Genomic DNA, 17,878 nt, shown 5'->3' on the forward strand with positions numbered 1-17,878 from the left:
AAGTTGATTTCAGCTTCAAGGTCATTCTTGTTCAAGGTGTGTTGCCTGTAGCCGTTGTCGGATGTCCTGGTCATATTCTTGTCTAGGGCGTGTTATCCATGGTCGTATGCCTGTTTCAACCCCTTTTACTAGCATTCATGTGTAGTTAGGTCTTTACTATTCATGTCATGTCAATATGAAAGTGTACGATCGTTCACTGAAATCATGTCTACATCTGTTAAGGCTAAAATGTCCAAAAATGTACTACAGAGGATGTGATTAGTTGTCAATTCTTTATATCCAGGCTATATGCTATCAAAGCTATGATTGTTGTTATTCGCTTTTTAGCCTATAACATTGCTTTCTTTCAAAGTATGTTTAACGCATTTCCTCGCTCAAGTTTCATAAAATATTTTCGGCCAAACATGACTCAAGACTCGATTGTACATCTGACGATTGACTTGTTTGCCGGTTAGAACAAGTGTCGCACAATCATGGTCCCAAGGCCGTAATATTGTGATTGTGATGAAGAACAAACGACCCTTTAATGTTCGAGATGGGTTTTTGTTTTTTGGTTTGATGGTTTTCAAACTAAAATCTTTTGTAATAATTGGCATCATGTTAAATCTAAGTTATATTGAATAATCCTTGCACTTTGGGAAGGATCTTGCCTGATATTTCATGCAACAGTCACAGGAACTAAGGCAATAACCTCACACAATGTTGGCCTCCGGACTCTTAGGCCGAACCAATGTCAATGCTTTTGTTGCTTTAGCATTCTCTCCTCCAAACTCAGCAAACTCCCTACCCTATAAAATGCCAAAGAGCTTCCACTCTGAGAAGCACAGAGAAGTACTTGATTTCTTCCTGAAATGGTAGATTTCAGGAAAATGGTTGTCACAAAAGATGGTATCTTGGTTAGTCTCTTGATGTTGCTCTGCTTAAGCCACAGCTCCGCCAACCGAGTTCTCAAAGACAACGATTCTGAAAACGAATCAATAAATAACAGTGTATCTTTTGGACAAGAGTATGAACTTCACAATTTCATCCATGCTGAGCTAAATAATAAAGTACCAGGAGGTAGCATACCGAAATTTAGTTCGTACCGCGACTGCTGCAACCATGGCAACCATGGTGGAGGATATGTGTGTCCTCCAAACCACGGCTGTGGCAGAAACTCTGGTTGTCGACCCTATTACAGTTGTTCGCCGTGTCAATGGCAGAGATACCCGGTATTACCTCCGCCCTGTGGCTGCGCAGTCGGCAAGAGTTACTCTATGGTCCAAGAATCTATTCAAACGTCTGAAGTCGATCCAGAAGGAAACGTTCCAGCGGTAGAGCCAGCAAATCATAACATAAAATCCAGTGGGGGAGCAAATCAGAACATGAAATCTAATGGTGGTCTGGTTTAGAGTTTGTACCTCAAAGACATGTCTTCTTGCAGCTTTCAATAAAAGCTTCCTAATAAACATATGGAATATGGAATATCTGGGAACTCTCTTCTCTTATTGTAGTCTATAACTTTCCTACATTGTCGGGAGAATATATTACAATACAAGCAGCTTCATGTCCTGTTTTCTACGAATACAAGCTCAGTATCCTATAAACAAATCTCTAGGCTCACATTTTGAACACTTTAATCTTGTCAATTATGTTTGTACTAACTTCTTTACTCAAGTTTATGCTAATTTATATGATATTTCTATAGCTCTGTTTACTAGCTACGTGCTATCTTCGTACCGGCATAGATGAGCTTCTTAAAGAGTTTTCGACATCGAAGTTTTGAGCGACAGGTGAAGAAAGGGACCGAGAGGGTTGAAGGCCAGTTTTTACCCCACGTGATGTATCATTAGCAACAGAGAGGGATACATTCACTGGAGTAGGTGGCTGCAACTCGATTTCGGCATAGCCATTGACAACTTTGGGTGTATCAGGATTGTCGTCGTCCTCTAGTGACATCACAGTGCTTGTTTCTGTGTTGAATGTGGCATCATCAGTAAATATCCGGAGCCTTCTCTTCCTTCTAGCTGACTTACCCCACCCATGGATTGTTTCTCTTATCCTTTGTGGAATTAAGGCAGCCTTGTAGTTTGTTCCCATCTGGAAAAGAAACGTAAAGGAAAAAGACAGCAAGTTAGAAACATAAAGCAAACAGGGAATGAATATGTGAGATCCACCATCGGTAGGGGAGGAAAACGAAGCATTCTTCATAAGGATATGCCCGAGTGATGTGTCAGCGAGGAGACTGAGCCCCGAAGGGGATGGACACGAGTCCGTGTGCCAGCAAGGACGCTGGGCCCCGAAGGGGGGTGGATTGGAGGGTCCCACATCGATTGGAGAAGGGAATGAATGCCAGCGAGGACGCTGAGTCCTGAAGGGGAGTGGATTGTGAGATTCCACATCGATTGGGGAGGAGAAAAACGAAGAATTCTTTATAAGGACGTGAAAACCTCTTCCTAGCAGATGTATTTTAAAAACCTTGAGGGAAAGTCCAAAGAGGACAGTATTTGCTAGCGGTGGACTTGGACCGTTACAGAATCACAATCAAGGGGAAACCACAAATGGAAAACGATGGCCACTAGATAGTGTCACTAACGTTAATCCTCCAATGGACTACTAACAAAGATAAAGTTCCACTAGAACTATTCTTGCCATTGCTTCTACACCCATTTTCCCTTACAAGAGCGGACTCGACTCAAATAGCAGCATCCCGTCTCTTTTCTACTACCTGAAGCTTCGATACATTTCAAGTTTTTCATGTATGCATTCATGATTCAGAAGATCTATCCAGGAAGAAACTCAAAGAATGACAGGAGCCCACCCGAAAAGAACTGATATTATGCCTTACAATACCTGAGTAACCAGTGCATACAGGGGCAAGGTGCTATAACTGCAAAGAAACTGTCCAGCAAACCTACGAAAAAGATAAAGCAAAGCAAGTATTTTCAGGATACTTATCACACAACAGGCGACTAACATAGCTATGTATATAAGGTTATGACAGTCCCAATTAAAGATTCATACCCCAAGATCAGCCTTACATAGACAAGCAGATGATTACTAATGAAGCAAGAACTGTATCCAAATTGCCACTGTACTCAAATTAAACAAGCTAATAATTATGAGAAGGAAAAAAGAATGCCTGGATTACCAAGAAATGGAGATAAAAATTCATCAAGTTTTAAAGGAAACTATATAATGTGAGCTCTTGTTCAGTCATTTTGTTGATGAACTTCAAAATGTGTTGCTAATGCCACATGCTTCCTATTTGACTAGAATAAATCGGTGAAATACGAAAATTTCAAAGTGGCTTGGTTTCGATTTCCATGGAGATTAAAGAAGCCAGGACACGTACCCAGAACCAGAAGAACGAAGCCAATTCGAAAGCATTCTGCAAGAAAATTAAGAGAAAAAGGGAAAAAAACCTATGAATATAACAGAGACATCTTGTTTATTTCGATGCAGAAGTAGATATCAACTTGAATTTGTAGGCAACATTGTTAATCAAGACATGCCTGGAAAAGAACAAAATGGATCAAGGACAACAGGAGTTCAGGCTTCTTAAACCAGAAAAGATCGTCACGAGGCCTCAGCTTTGCTCCAGAAACGAAGCCGGTTATACCAGCATTCTCCAATGTCAAAGTTGCAATAATATGCTGTAACTTTGTGCCTACTAATAGAACAAGCTGTATATAAAATGAAAAGTAGCCAAAAGATCAGCTGACCATCAACTAGATACATGCTGCAGCTCCTGAGACAGAGAGACAGAGGACTCACAGTAACAGGAATAGTTGCTATCCAAAAGTATAGATTAGACCCTGAAAGATGGGAAAAGATATCAAAGCGTCTAAGAAGAAGCTAGTTGCAGTTGGAAAATTATGATTAAGGGACACGGTGAAGGACGACTGTCGCTCTCGGTAAATAAATAAATTGTTTAAACGAGAGCAAGAAATGCAGCGACGCAAACAGAGGGTTACCTTTCACATTAAACAGCAGAAACGCAACAACAAATCCCCATAGTGGACCGCTGCAATAAAGTGAAAACAGGATTGGCTTCCTTAATTCCCACGAAGTAAGAAATTTAGCTACAATTGGGGATGAAACTTTAGAAATATTATCGCAGAAAACACATTTCTTTCAGTAGATTCTAAAAGTTAATTTCCTAAAAGAAACATAGAAAAGCAAAATAGAGGCGCATATCCGAACAACATTCTGGGTGGCTTCAAATTTGTCTTCATAAGATTTCCTATTCCACTCAAAGGACAAACCATTGAAATTAGCGCAGAAAATTTGTAACAGCAAAAACCCACCGCCAGTAGATATTGTCCGCTTTGACCTTACATATCGCCGTCAGCCTCATGGCTTTTAAAACGCGTTTACTATGGAGAGGTTTCCACACCCTTATAAGAAATGTTCCATCCCCTCTCCAACCGATGTGGGGTCTCACAATCCACCCCCTTTGGGGGCCAGCGTCCTTGCTGGCACACTGCCGGTATCTGGCTCTGATACCATTTATACCAACCCAAACCTACCGCTAGCAGATATTGTCCACTTTGGCTCGTTACGTATCGCCGTCAGCTTCACGATTTTTAAAACGCATCTACTAGAGAGAGCTTCCTTCTTCTGACAATATATTATGTAGCTGAGCCTGAACTCTTTTATCTTGATAGCAATGACTAGAAACATAGAATTACAACATGCAACATAGATTCTAGAATTGAAGATGACAGACACTTCAACTACATAGATTCTAGAATTGAAGATGACAAACCTCACACCAACTATCCTCTGGAATTCTTCTTCCATCGAACGAACCATGTAGCTATGGAAATCATATTTTGATGAGAGATTGTGATTCTGCAATGAATAAGATGCAGGAAAATCGTAAATACTGATAACTAAAAGATTATACTTTTTTATTAGTGAAGAAGCAGCCGGGAGATTTGAAAATGCTACAGCTCTAAAATGTGCGCAAATGGTAAAGACATGAAAGAAAGTTAGCAATCCACACAAATAAGAACTGGCAACAGAGAGAAGGAGATGAAAGAAGAAAGAAAGAAAATTATAACTGGATGGCAACAAATATAAGCTTAAAGAATTCTAGAGCGGTTAAACATATAAATGTACCATGATGAAGCCTTTGCGAAGTGCAAGGTAGTCGGAACGAACAACAGAACGCCCAAATTGCCGAAAGAAACATGTCTACAGTTACCATTTAATCATTTCAAAGAAGGGTTAATGTCGATATGTATGTCAATAGAAGTATAATTTTAATAGAACACCAATAGTTTCAGTATAGTAGCCCTTTGCAGACAATACACTGTTGAAGTAAGTATCAAAAAGGTGGTGGGTGTATGAATATAGCAGTCATACGGCATTGTCTTAAAGAAAAGAAGTTAAATGCTTACCATCCAAATAAGAACACTCTTCCTGGTTAAAGGATTGGAGGTGTGATATTGTACAAAGGTAGATTGTCTCTGCATTATTTTTTTTCTCGTAGTATCTATAATAACAGCAGAGAAATAATCGTCATTTCACCAAAAGTAAAAATCCGAACCATCAAGAGAATACAAAAGGTGGTCATGCTAAATACAGTAGTATCAATTACAAAGTAACTAAAACACAAAAATGGACCCTTAGAACAGATAGGTACTGTTCGTGAACGTTCGTTGAGAACTCCTGGTGTTGTTGATACTTTGCTACGAATATGAGGAAATAAGGACCAATAATTACTAAAATAATATAAGGGCATTTATGCTGAAGGACAATAAAAGTTAGATCCAAGCATACATTATCACTTAGAACTACAAGCTAGCTTATTAATAGATGCTCCTTTTTGCATGTTTTTGTCTCTGAACAATCTGAAACTTATGTGGCTGAGCAAGATGGTTTAGGGGAGCAGAAATTGAAGTCCCTGAGAATAGATATGAATAAGGGATCCTTCAGAAGTTCAGATGTAATAGATCATACACGTTTAAAATGATTCAAGCTTGGAAAAATGTGAGATCCCACGTCGGTTGGAGAGAAAAACTAAACATTCCTTATAAGGGTGTGGAAACCTCTCTCTAGTAGACGCGTTTTAAAAATCTTCAGGGGAAGTCCGAAAGGGAAAGCCCAAAGAGGATAATATCTGCTAGTGGTGGGCTTAGGCTATTACAAGCGGTGGGCTTAGGCTATTACGAAAAAGTACATGGTAGTGTTGTGGCCGTTGGATAAAAAAGCTTTTGAAGGGTATTTGAACTGAAATCTGATATGGTGGCTGGTGGTAGGGGCTAGGTGTCACGGTCCTACATTCTTGACCGTGCGGCGTCGTGACCGATACACGCTCACGACCAGCCTTAAGGGGAATTAAGCCCCATATATATTTTTCGCCCCGGCTTTGTGGCTTCGTCGGACCTTAGGCGAGGTTTGCCTTCGCCAATCGAACATCGCTTGTGCGGAATCCAAGCTTGTTCAACCACACACGCCGCCTGCGCGTGTATGTTCAATCGTCTGCGACACATCCGACTTGCCTCTACGCTAGGCCAACTCATTCGGCTTGACCTTGCCTCTACTCGGGCCAAGGTCTCTCAATACAACGTCGCATCTCATCTTGCCATCTCGATCCCCATCGACGGGGTCCATATGTCTTGACGCCATCCCGAGTCTCGGGATGTCGTCGTCCATCATAACTCGTTCGGTCGTGCCATCGAGAATGGGCCCGCGTGTCGTTCATCTCACCGGGGCTTCCCGAACATCCATCCATCCGGGTTCTATCGAGGCATAGGCCCTCCCGTGCCCATGCCGAGTCGTTTACGGATACCGTACCGGATAGCGGGTGTATGTAGCAACCTCCAACACGCGGGCTAGGGCGCAATACCGGCACACCCGTGCCGTCCGGTACTGTCCTTTAAAAACCCATTTCAAAGGAAGTCGCCCGAGACACTCGTCTCGGCACGCTCGCCCACACTGTGACACACGTATGTGCCACAGGGTAGCTCACTTAGGCCACAGGGCCCAGGGGTGGTGGAGAGCTAACACCATGGTACCCCCTATAGTACATTTTGAGCCATTTTCATTCTACCAGGAGTAGACATGATTTTCGTGAGGTGTCATACGGTGTCGTGCATTGTCCGTCCAATGTCCGATTGACACCAAACTTGGCGAGCATTCATATTTCATATGGACGGACTTAACTCCCAAACCGCATGACCAAATTCCTTCCGAAACCTCGACTTTTGAGGTTAAGGCCCGGGGCCCTACCCGGCCCTTCGACAAGCCTATCTTGTCCTTCATGTCTATGCTGATGTCTCTGTTATGCTTGTGTCTCAACATGTCTTCAATACCCACTTTGCGTGGTGGTGTGTTGGATGATGCATCGTCCTCCTCGATCGCATCATGGCATTCTTCTACGTTGGCCCACATATGGCCGGATGGGCGTCTCTTGAGGGACACCCCTTTGCTTGTCATGGCGTGAGGGTCACAACCTACTCTCTTCATAGTAAGGTTGTGACATTCTCCCCCACTTAACTTAGTCATCGTCCTCGATGACTTACACGGGTCACAATCATATTGCAGATTGTGACACTAGGCATGGTTGGAGATACCCTCCAAAGTTCTGGGTTTGAACTCCTAGCTTATGAACCCGTTTAGTGGCTAAGATAAGATAACTTAAATAAGAGTTAAATGCTAAGAAGCACACATAACATAATCATAGAGCTCACCACTGAATGAATCATGGTGGTCCATGTGAGCTTCATTTTCCCATACTCTCCAACTGTGGATCTGGTCAAATTATCAAATGTCAACCATCAGATAAATATATCTTCTATGATTTTTTAAAAAATGCAAACATTTTATTTCATAACAGAGGGAATAGTCAATGCCTCTAATTAAAAAACTAAATCTCACATTCAACATTGGTACACAAATAGATATTGGATTGAATATCAGATAAATCGATTTCACTTTCATCTAATAAGAAGTAAAGTTAGGAATGTTCGATGCACGGCAAGCAAACCGTATCAAGATGCAATTCACTTTACAAAGATAGTGTAACAGCCCAAGCCCACCGCTAGCAAATATTGTCCTCTTTGGGCTTCCCCTTTCGGACTTCCCCTCAATGTTTTAAAACGCGTTCACTAGGGAGAGGTTTCCACACCCTTATAAGAAATGTTTCGTTCCCCTTCTCCAACCGATGTGGGATCTCACAATCCACCCCCTGGAGGGCCCAGCGTCCTCGCTGGCACACCGCCCGATGTCTGGCTCTGATACCATTTGTAACAGCCCAAGCCCACCACTAGCAGATGTTATCCTCTTTGGGTTTTCCCTTCCGGACTTCCCTCAAGGTTTTAAAATGCGTCAACTAGGGAGAGGTTTTCAAGTTTTCATCAAGGTTTAATACAAAATGAGTATGCAAGAATGTCTAACCTTCACAATTGCCAGCAACATTGTCAAGCAACTATAAAATATATGAGTTACTGCCATTATAAAGATAAAGCGATGCAATTGTTCGAGACCTTCATAAGAAACAAATGGCTCATGACCCTGCAAAATGAGGAGATTTCAAAATTCAATTGACTATTGGGTGGAAGAAGAAACGGTTCGAGAAAAAGAAAAAACCATAACGTGCCTCTTTGCAAGTATTTTTGTTCACACTTAGCATCCTCCTATACAAATGTGGAAAAACAGAAACCATATATAGTTTTCGTTTCTCTGATGAACTATTATCCTCATTTTGTTCATCAATCTCTGACTGGGTGCATGGAGTGAAAGAGGTATCATAAAACTTGGATGGAACGCAGATATTTGATATCACGCTAGACGTCGCTGTCAGAAGCAAAGAAATGAAGCCAAGCAGCATTAACTCTGCAAAGCCAAACAATTGCATTTATAATGAGAAAAATGGAGATCTTTACTGAATTTAAGTGAGAACCAGGCACCATCTGAAGCTATTCTTATTCGAAGTGATTGAGCAAATAAATAGGCCGGTTACCTTCTTTCATTTTCTCCACTGCCTCAAATAAAGGCTTTCTATGAGTTTTTCCCAGCCACTGAAAAAGTGAAAGTAACAAGCTCGTATCAAGATTAGGATAAAATCTGTAACGGCCCAAGCCTACCGCTAGCAGAAATTGTCTTCTTTGGGCTTTCCCTTTCGGGCTTCCCCTCAAGGTTTTTAAGACGCGTATGCTAAGGAGAGGTTTTCACACCTTTGTAAGGAATCTTTCGTTACACCAGACACCAGGCGGTCTGCCAACGAGGATGTTGGCCACCCCCCATAAGTGTGTGGAAACTCTCCCTAATAGACGTGTTTTAAAACCTTTAGGAGAAGCTCGGAAGGGAAAGCCCAAAGAGGACAATATCTACTTGCAGTGGGTTTCAGCTGTTACAAAATTTGTTGTAGCTGAAACACAATGGATCATGGAGAAAATGTCTGGAGTCTCTGAAATACTTCTTAGCCAGATTATGTATCTTCTCTAGAGTAGAATCACACATGTAAGCACAAAAGCATACAAATATTTCTTGAGTAGTACAAACCTTAACATCTTCAATATCCAAGAACAATGTAAAGCTAAGCTGGCAAACACTCGGAGTCTAAAAACATTTTCACAACAAAATCCAAGTTCCAGCATATTTCATATAGTACATGAATTTGCATAAACAGGGGAAGTCAACATCTAAAATAAGAACTCCAACCAAGTTAATCATGCTATTTTTGTCTAGTGAACAGGCCAGATTCTTTGTTTAAAGCACAACAATCAGGGTCCAAAAATATACTTACAGAGCTTAGCCTATGGATGGACCGCTCAACAAGCAATGAAACAGCCACAAAAATTGTCAATACAGAAGCAACAGACCATGTGGGCGTCAAAGCCAGAGATCGCCCCTCTGGGTCAGCATTTTCAGCCATTTCCAATAAATCTCAAAGACTAACAGTATCAGCAGACTTCGCCAGTATCTTCCTGGCACTCCAGTTTGACAAACAAAACAGCTTATTTGATCCTGAAATCGATCCAACAGAAGAAAACTCCTGAAAGAACAAACTATCATGTTTTGAGGGAACAAGAAGAACCCATCGGTAAATGCTTTTAACTCGATCCGATGTACTCAACTTTGCTTGAGATCCCCTTCAAATCCCACTGACATTCCTAAAAAATATCAAGAAATCGCCTCTCAAAAGTCCCACTCAGCTGCTTTTTACTATACCTCTAGCAGAGCAGATGCGAAAGATACAAATCCAAATCAAAGTGGCAGCTGATTCCAAAAATAAACAATATATAAATGTACAGCCATGGGGTTAGGAGGTTTATTAATAGACAAATGGCAACCCCATGTGCACAAACTTCTTGGGGTTGACAAAGCCGCAGCTTCCTAGTAGTATTAACTCCCCATCAGAAAATGAAGCATCATCCTAAGAACAAAGCCAGTGAAATTTATGAAGAAAAGGAACCAAATAAGAAAGACCCAAATGACATAAATGCAAGAAAACTCACACACATGCCAGGAGAAATCTCATCAATGTGATTATGATTGTTTCTTTGGTTTCTTTTGCTTTTCACTTCCTATAACTCCGCGAATCGAGGAAGCAGTAAAATGTTGAAGAAATCCCTTGTTTATTACAAAGTTCAAATGGGAACTTCTGTGAATTGGACGTGTTGAAAATAATAGAGAAAAGGGAATACTGTAGAACACTATTGAAGTCCAATAATTAAGGAGGGGATTGAATGCGATGTGGATGTGATGGGGTTTGAGGGCCAACAGCTCTTTGCTTCCCCGTTTCTGCAACCATAAATTTGATGTTGCCATCGCCATGGCCGACTCCGCGTTTTGCCTTGGAAGCATCATGAATGAATTTGGGGTATCTATTGCTTTGCTGCTTACTTTGAAGACCATCGTCCACGTTTAATGGACCCCTTGCAGCTGCTTCATTCCTCACACTTTCGTTTGGAAGCGTATTTTTCATTCAAGAACTGGATAGAACTTGAATCCACCCAATGAAAGATTATAAACAAAAATAATTTAATATCGATGTTATGGGTAGGATTCAACAAGGTTGCATATGCGATCCTTTGAAATTAAGCTACCAATTGTGATTGTGATTATGAAAGTGAAATAAGAAGCCATTAAAGCTTAGTTAAGGTGGTTCATACATTCCATAAAAAAGTTATCATATTAGACGTTATTCAGCTTTGTCGAGGCTACCATGAATGCAAGGAAATGTCTAGGAGCGTCGATACGATACAATGAATCTAAATTTTGAATATTAGTACAAATCATATGAAAGTTTTGTTGGAAGACCCATATCTTAGATTTGCTTCGTATCAAATATGTTTAATCTTAAGATTCTTGGTGAATAAGTCGTTTAAGAAAGAGCACCTTGTTGGTTCAATCGTATAAGTTGTAATCATTGAATCAAGGTAAGATCTTTGAAGTCTGAGCTCATCCACGCCACCGTCTCAGTCATGTTGCGTATCTCATCTCTAGATCACTTAACTCCTTTTTCGCATCAAATGTTCTTATCGTGACTTTTTCTTCCCAATTTTTTCCAATTACACAAGAAGTTCATCACACATCTGCACACATCTGCATGTGTTCACCACACACCTTCCTCCTTCGGCATATTGAAGCCAAGAATTATTGAGAACGTAGTCTTTTTTTTAGAAAAATTATTAAAAAAAATATATATAAATATTTTTATTAATTTAATGAAATTGATAGCAAAAGAAGAAAAACAATTATTATTGAGAGAGAGAGGGGAGAGAAACTCGGAAGCATATTCTCTCTCAAAATTGATTTCTTCTTGGCATATTGAAGCCAAACTTCCTACTCTCTCCAGAAATCGAGGAGGATTTTGCAGTTTCTTCTAAAAGTCAGAGCTCAAGCATCTCAATCTACAGGTTTTTTCTTTTTTTCCTGTTCTCATTTTGTTTTGTCCAACTGATTCATATATACTCTGTCACCGTAGTGTTTTTCTTTCTGATTGTTCTTAGTGTGCGTCTACTTTCTGTGGTTGGCGTAGAACAAGATCTGAGTTGTCATGAAATCGATTATAATGCGTAATGTCTGACAAAAGACATAAGGATCTTGTATAATTTTCACCGAAATTATTGTAGTTTATTTGTTGCTGAAGGCCCAAATTCCCTCTATAATCTTCAATTCTGTGGTCGAGGAATTTACTTTTGTTCAAATGTGTGGATGGAAGTACAAAATTTGAGGTTCTTTTGGGAATCATTATTCGGATTTTCTATTTGGACTTATTGGTGAGCTGATAGCGGGATTTGACTCTTTCTTAGCAATTTCTGAAAGTGCGAGCTTCTTTTAGGGAACGAAGAACTTTTATACGGTGTTTCGGATGAAAGTTGCTCCTTAGTTTTGAGATGAGATTAACGAAGACACGGATGTTAGGTCCAACTCCAAAATTATGATTAATAGTTCGTGGATTTTGCATAGGCGTCCTCGTGGGATAATGGTTTTTTGCGGATTATTGTTTATTTTTTCAGACATGTCTAAATCCTTTCATCTTTGTTGTGAAATTCCCTTACTTGAAATGAAAAATCAGAATATGTTATTTGAGAGTGTTCTTGAAGTCCAATTTCTTATTCTTTCTACTTTGCTTGCTGTTAATTCATCTCTCTCTCTCTCTCTCTCTAACGCGAGACTCCAATTTCGTTTCCAATACACTTCTCTCTCTCATTGCCGTTCCATTTGTCATGGAAGTAATTTATTCTTAACTTTTTCTGCAGAAAAGCTAGTGACCGGCACTTAAAAGCTTCGTAATCATCACTCTTGCCTCCTATCTCTCTCTTTCTGGCGGCTAACTAACATTCCCTCTCATCCCTCTCATTGGAGTTATTTAATTGTAAGTTTTCTGCAGAAAAGTAAGTGACCGGCACTGAAAAGCTTTGTAATTATCACTCCCCCCCTTTGATTCCTGTGTAATCCTCAATCTCTTGCATGCTTGGTCGCCTTCCAGACATTGCAATCATGAAGCCTCATTTCTCATCTTTATCAATCGTTCGTTTTCCAATTCATCCCTGTTATTTTTGTTAGTAACATTGGTTGTCTGAATCAATTAATCATACTCGTCTCATCTGATTTTAAGCACGAACCAACTTTGACCTTTGCGTCTACTTGAAACCTTTTTAGTGCTCTTGAGATGATATTTTGTCATTATCTTTGAGGTAATTTACTGCATTCTAATTGTTTCTACTGTTTTTATTGATTTTTGCAGGAAAAAAAAGTTGCATTTCTTCAAATTTTGAATAACTTGTGCGGGTGTCATTTGTCCCATCTGATGATTTGTTTCCAATCCTTGTACCCATTAAGGCTGAAATTCTTTTCAGGAACGCCCTTTTTGTACTGTATTTCCCATATTTTCCTCCCTTCTGATGTGTTCTTTATTTGTTGCTTTAATTGCTTGAGATTTCGCCTAAAAATTTGACAACGCTTACGTGTTGGCTATAACTGGTTACATCTATCAGCGTCTCTGTATTCAGCTGGGAGTCAGTTTTAACTGTATTTCAGTGGGATTCTTATTTGAAATTTCATTCAAGCTTGGAAATTCAGAAATTTGACTGAAAGTATGGCTAAATGGCTTCATTCAACCTCATTTGCGGACTTGCCTTCACATTTAATTTTCGAAGTTCTAACCTCTGGCCGGCTTAGTGCTCGTGATCTTGTTTGCTTGGAGTTGACTTGCAAGATGTTTGGAGGAAGCCATGAGTTGTACCCCCTCAAGTTTCGATCATTAGTTGATTTTGCAGCATTTCAATTATGTATATCACACAGCATTTATTCCAGAATGGGAGGGGATTCCCAGAAACAACTCTTTGATCGCTGTCAAGGGAAGTGGAAACGGGTTTTTAGGTTCTTGCAATTGGTGGAAAAATCTTCCAACATTGTTGAGACCTCAGAAGGCAATGTATTATTTCTTCTAGAACTATTGCTTTTCTTTTAGTTAAATTACTATACTTGTGAATGTGCCTGGATTTTGCATGCTTAAATATCTAGCTATTTATTGGGCTTTGAAATTTCGTTGGATGGAAATTGGATTTTAAAATTGAATTTGTACATATCTGAGAAATATAGTTGATGTTAGGTTTTGCACTTTGAGAAGAAAGTGACGTGATTCATAGTTTATAGTTTGCCTCTCAAGGTTGGCCTTCTTAGTTATTCTTTCGTCATCAATATTTTTTAATTTGCTGGTTTTCCATGTGGCTACATTTGATGCCTTTTGATCAAGATCGCAAAACATAAAGTAATATAGAGGTTTGGTCCCTGATTTAGTTAAAATGTTAATAGTTGTGAATATTTCTTCTTGTCTTTTTTTTTTATAAAAAAAATAGAGTGGAGAACTTGTTGATGAGACAATAGAATGGGTTTTACCTAGATATGACCTTACTTGTTATACTTGTTACTAAGTAGTACATGTAGAGTTTGCATTGTTCTATTGAACGAGCATAGTAGCTAACAGTGTCTTTTACAGTCATAGGTAATGCTCCTCTACTCAACCTGTAAGATGTAAAAAAAAAAATTAAAAAATCTTGTGTCGAAGATATGATTTTGATTGTTTGCTGTAGATTATACTTCTTATTTGTGGAAGAGAATTTGAAGTCATTTCCTATTTATTTTATAGCAGATGCAGATTGCAACTGGAAGATATCATACATTACTGATTAGCAAAGCATCAGTATACTCATGTGGTTCCAGCTTATGTGGTGTTCTTGGCCATGGCGCTGAGACCACACAATGTGTATCATTTACCCGAATTAACTTTCCACCTTCTGTATATGTTGAACAAGTTTCTGCTTCTCACAATCATGCTGCTTTTGTCACACAGTCAGGACAGGTAAACAATTGAATCTATGTTGGATTTGATCTATATTATAATACGTACTATGTTTGAACTGTTATGTACTGTTACTGGTTCTCCTTGATACAGATTTTGTACCTCACAACGGGTTCCCTCTCTCTCTCTCTGCTTTTCATATACGGATATATTTTTAATATTTTTTGATCTCAAATAGACCACGCACTTAGCTGTCTAAATTGCTCTACAGATTTGGTCAGTGAATTAGATAGTTGATGTTTATGATTTCCTGTATCATAGAATTTTTTAGTCTTATTGCTATCTTGATCCTAATTGAGCTCTTAGTTTGAATTATTAGAAGTACCATGTTGGAAATTGCAGCTGATTTTGAAGACTCTTTGTCTTCCAAAATTCTAAATCGTATTAAACCTTAAAATTCTGTGTCAATCTTCATAATTTGCTCGGGTTTGTGGACTTAGTTTTAATGATTCTAATTATACTCCATGTTACATACCTACATGCCTTACTAGTGTATGAAAGCAACCGGTACTTGCAGATCACTGTTACTAGATTTTTTTGCAATAGTTATTTGTCACTCATTGGCACTGTAGTACATGGTTTCATGGATGTCACTCTCAATTACGGTCTTTGATAATCCTATGGCTTGTCTTCATCAATAGGTTTTCACGTGTGGAGATAATTCATCATTTTGTTGTGGACACAGAGACACAAGCTTTCAAATCTTTAGACCTAGACTTGTTGAAGGATTAAATGGAATTCCATGCAAGCAGGTAAAATGCTTAAAATCTCTGTTTTAGTTGCCCGTATGTAACTTCCATGATTTGTTTGAATTTCACATTTAATTGCAACGTCATAATACAGATTGACATGGCTAGCAAGAAATGTTTTTTTTTCCTTGGAATAAACCTTTCCTTGTGGTTTATTTTTATTAATATCCATGTACTAGAGTACTTTTATTTATATGTGACATAATTGATGTGATTGCACGTATATATATGATGAATGCAAGTGACAGTCATTTTTTGGGGGTTGAGATCCCAAAAATTTCAAACAAAAAACTAGCCTGACTTTTCATCAACCAAATTATCCCACCAGCCCTCTGATGTTTGAAGAAATCTGGATATTAGAGTTGTATGCTTTCAAATCTCAGAGGGATTAGGTCTTAAAGAGAATTCACTTCAAGACGAATGGGAGAATAGTCAGAGGGTTCTAGGATCTCTGATGACTCTAGATTTATTTATTTATTTTTTTTTTTTAAACAATTTCATTTATGTATGAAATTATAAAAGGAAAAAGTTTCCTCTGATGGCTCTGAAAGTGAAAGCAGGAAAGAAGATGAGAGAATGACAGCAAAAGATGAACATTCTAAGAGAATTACGGGCTGAAGTTAGAATTGGATTGTAGTTATGGACAACTGCGTGCCCTAATATACCTGTATTATTTTTTTTGAATGGAAACACATTTCATTAATGGAATAAAATATTACAGAAGAGGGGGATTTCAACCCCCTAGAATCCTCCATAAGCATGTATTCATGCTGGTTATTGTTCTTAAACTGATAGACTACTTGTTGATTATGGCATGTAAATTTTCTTCAGGTCTCTGTGGGACATAACTTTTCAGTCTTTTTAACAAGACAAGGCCATGTCTATACGTGCGGCACAAGCACATATGGTCAGCTTGGCCATGGTGATACATTAGAGAAATCTACTCCAAAGGTTGTCGAACGGCTTGTGGAAATTGGATCTGTAATTCAGATCTCCGCCGGTCCAAGCTATGTATTGGCCGTAGTTAATGATGGGAGATTATACTCTTTTGGGTCAGGGTCAAATTTCTGCCTTGGCCATGGGGAGCAGCACAACGAGTTCCAGCCTCGAGTTCTCCAGACATTTAGATTAAAGGATATTCATATCGTTTCGGTCTCTGCTGGGGACGAGCATGCAGTGGCATTAGATTCTAATGGATTTGTTAGTTCCCAAACTCAAGATCAGCATAGTAACCTGATTAACATCCTAGGTTATAGTTTATGACATCTATTTTGTTGATTTCTCATTGCAGGTATATACTTGGGGAAAAGGCTACTGTGGTGCACTGGGCCATGGAGATGAGATTGACAAGACTATTCCTCAACCCCTGAACAGCCTTAAGAACCACCTTGCCGTACAGGTATCAACGACGTTCACCGAACTAAATCTGTTTAGCTTTCTTGTGTGAATCTTAATTACATTTTTAGACTCTGATGCTGAAGTAAGCTCATAGCACAGGCTTGAAACATTTGATGTCACATATCTTGCATCATCTAGATAAGATCGTGTTATTTACGATTTGTTTGATAAGGCTTTTGTTTCGTTCCAGGTATGTGCAAGAAAGAGGAAAACTTTTGTGTTGGTTGACACTGGCATTGTTTATGGCTTTGGATGGATGGGATTTGGCAGCCTTGGATTTCCAGACAGAGGAGTATCTGACAAAGTCTTGAGCCCTCGAAGCCTCGACTGCTTACGAGCTCACTGCGTGTCTCGAATCAGCACCGGGCTGTATCACACCGTCATAGTAACTGACAAAGGAAGACTCTTCGGCTTCGGAGATAACGAACGAGCACAATTGGGACTTGAATCTCTGAGAGGCTGCCTTGAACCCACTGAAATCCTTGTCCAAGATTTGGATGATGAGAGTGCTGCTTCAGAATCTGGGTAATTAACCTACTTGTTATCATCACTTTATAAACTTATAACTTTATGTTTGATATTAACATTTCACAATCTCCATTGTCGATTCATTCATCACTGTAACGGTTTTGCATTACTCTGTGAAAGATAAGACTGAAAACATTATATTTTCGTTCACTTTTTTACTGCTTTTGTTACTAAAGTTTCTTAGTCTGATTATATTGTTCAACCAACTTAATATTTTCAAATTTAAATTTCATTATTATAACATTATTTTCAACTACTTATTACTATAATATAATAATTATAAATAAATAATCAGGATGGGCGACGACTCGAGTTAGAGATGGAGTCGAAGAATATAATCTTGGTCCCCGACTCATTTTTCCTCTCTCCCTCTCTTTTCATTTTTCGGATTATCCAC

The 17,878-nt window shown here is 39.2% G+C and overlaps 2 protein-coding genes across 7 annotated transcripts; one reads left to right on the forward strand and one right to left on the reverse strand.

Annotated features, from left to right (window-relative positions):
* Positions 1 to 1,459: 1,459 nt before the first annotated feature.
* LOC111788848 (MLO-like protein 11) lies at positions 1,460 to 10,911 on the reverse strand. Of its 3 annotated transcripts, none has more exons than XM_087121708.1 (16): positions 10,456 to 10,909; positions 9,740 to 10,369; positions 8,954 to 9,011; positions 8,591 to 8,826; positions 8,389 to 8,505; positions 7,683 to 7,743; positions 5,388 to 5,482; positions 5,107 to 5,181; positions 4,751 to 4,836; positions 3,957 to 4,006; positions 3,757 to 3,797; positions 3,495 to 3,665; positions 3,335 to 3,370; positions 3,004 to 3,071; positions 2,833 to 2,893; positions 1,460 to 2,079 (listed from the first exon to the last, which is right to left on the reverse strand). In XM_087121708.1, exons 2-16 carry the CDS (start codon positions 9,866 to 9,868, stop codon positions 1,708 to 1,710), a joined length of 1,656 nt encoding a protein of 551 aa, XP_086977834.1. In that variant the 5' UTR covers positions 9,869 to 10,369; positions 10,456 to 10,909; the 3' UTR covers positions 1,460 to 1,707. The 3 variants fall into 3 exon arrangements, with proteins under 3 accessions (XP_086977834.1, XP_023525167.2, XP_086977835.1); XM_023669399.2 differs by having other exon boundaries at positions 10,452 to 10,909; XM_087121709.1 differs by lacking the exon at positions 5,107 to 5,181 and having other exon boundaries at positions 10,452 to 10,911.
* A 780-nt stretch (positions 10,912 to 11,691) lies between these two features.
* LOC111788849 (ultraviolet-B receptor UVR8) lies at positions 11,692 to 17,631 on the forward strand. Of its 4 annotated transcripts, none has more exons than XM_087121805.1 (8): positions 11,692 to 11,855; positions 12,702 to 12,836; positions 13,190 to 13,879; positions 14,594 to 14,806; positions 15,448 to 15,558; positions 16,387 to 16,755; positions 16,847 to 16,954; positions 17,144 to 17,631. In XM_087121805.1, exons 3-8 carry the CDS (start codon positions 13,541 to 13,543, stop codon positions 17,480 to 17,482), a joined length of 1,479 nt encoding a protein of 492 aa, XP_086977931.1. In that variant the 5' UTR covers positions 11,692 to 11,855; positions 12,702 to 12,836; positions 13,190 to 13,540; the 3' UTR covers positions 17,483 to 17,631. The 4 variants fall into 4 exon arrangements, with proteins under 4 accessions (XP_086977931.1, XP_086977930.1, XP_086977933.1 ...); XM_087121804.1 differs by having other exon boundaries at positions 12,702 to 12,817; XM_087121807.1 differs by having other exon boundaries at positions 12,702 to 12,817; positions 14,597 to 14,806.
* Positions 17,632 to 17,878: the final 247 nt, after the last annotated feature.

Source organism: Cucurbita pepo, chromosome 2, assembly GCF_057944985.1.
Source record: "Cucurbita pepo subsp. pepo isolate OVF chromosome 2, ASM5794498v1, whole genome shotgun sequence".
In the NCBI taxonomy this organism is placed as follows: Eukaryota; Viridiplantae; Streptophyta; class Magnoliopsida; order Cucurbitales; family Cucurbitaceae; genus Cucurbita; species Cucurbita pepo.

Coding starts and splice junctions, on each gene's coding strand:
- LOC111788849 (XM_087121805.1), top strand. CDS start 13,541: ATGGCTAAATGGCTTCATTCAACCTCATTTGCGGACTTGCCTTCACAT. Junction 13,880..14,593: donor TTGAGACCTCAGAAGGCAAT/GTATTATTTCTT, acceptor TTTATTTTATAG/CAGATGCAGATTGCAACTGG. Junction 15,559..16,386: donor ATGGAATTCCATGCAAGCAG/GTAAAATGCTTA, acceptor AATTTTCTTCAG/GTCTCTGTGGGACATAACTT.
- LOC111788848 (XM_087121708.1), bottom strand. CDS start 9,868: ATGGCTGAAAATGCTGACCCAGAGGGGCGATCTCTGGCTTTGACGCCC. Junction 7,744..8,388: donor TGTTGCTGGCAATTGTGAAG/GTTAGACATTCT, acceptor TAATTTGACCAG/ATCCACAGTTGGAGAGTATG. Junction 3,798..3,956: donor TCTGCTGTTTAATGTGAAAG/GTAACCCTCTGT, acceptor CCCATCTTTCAG/GGTCTAATCTATACTTTTGG.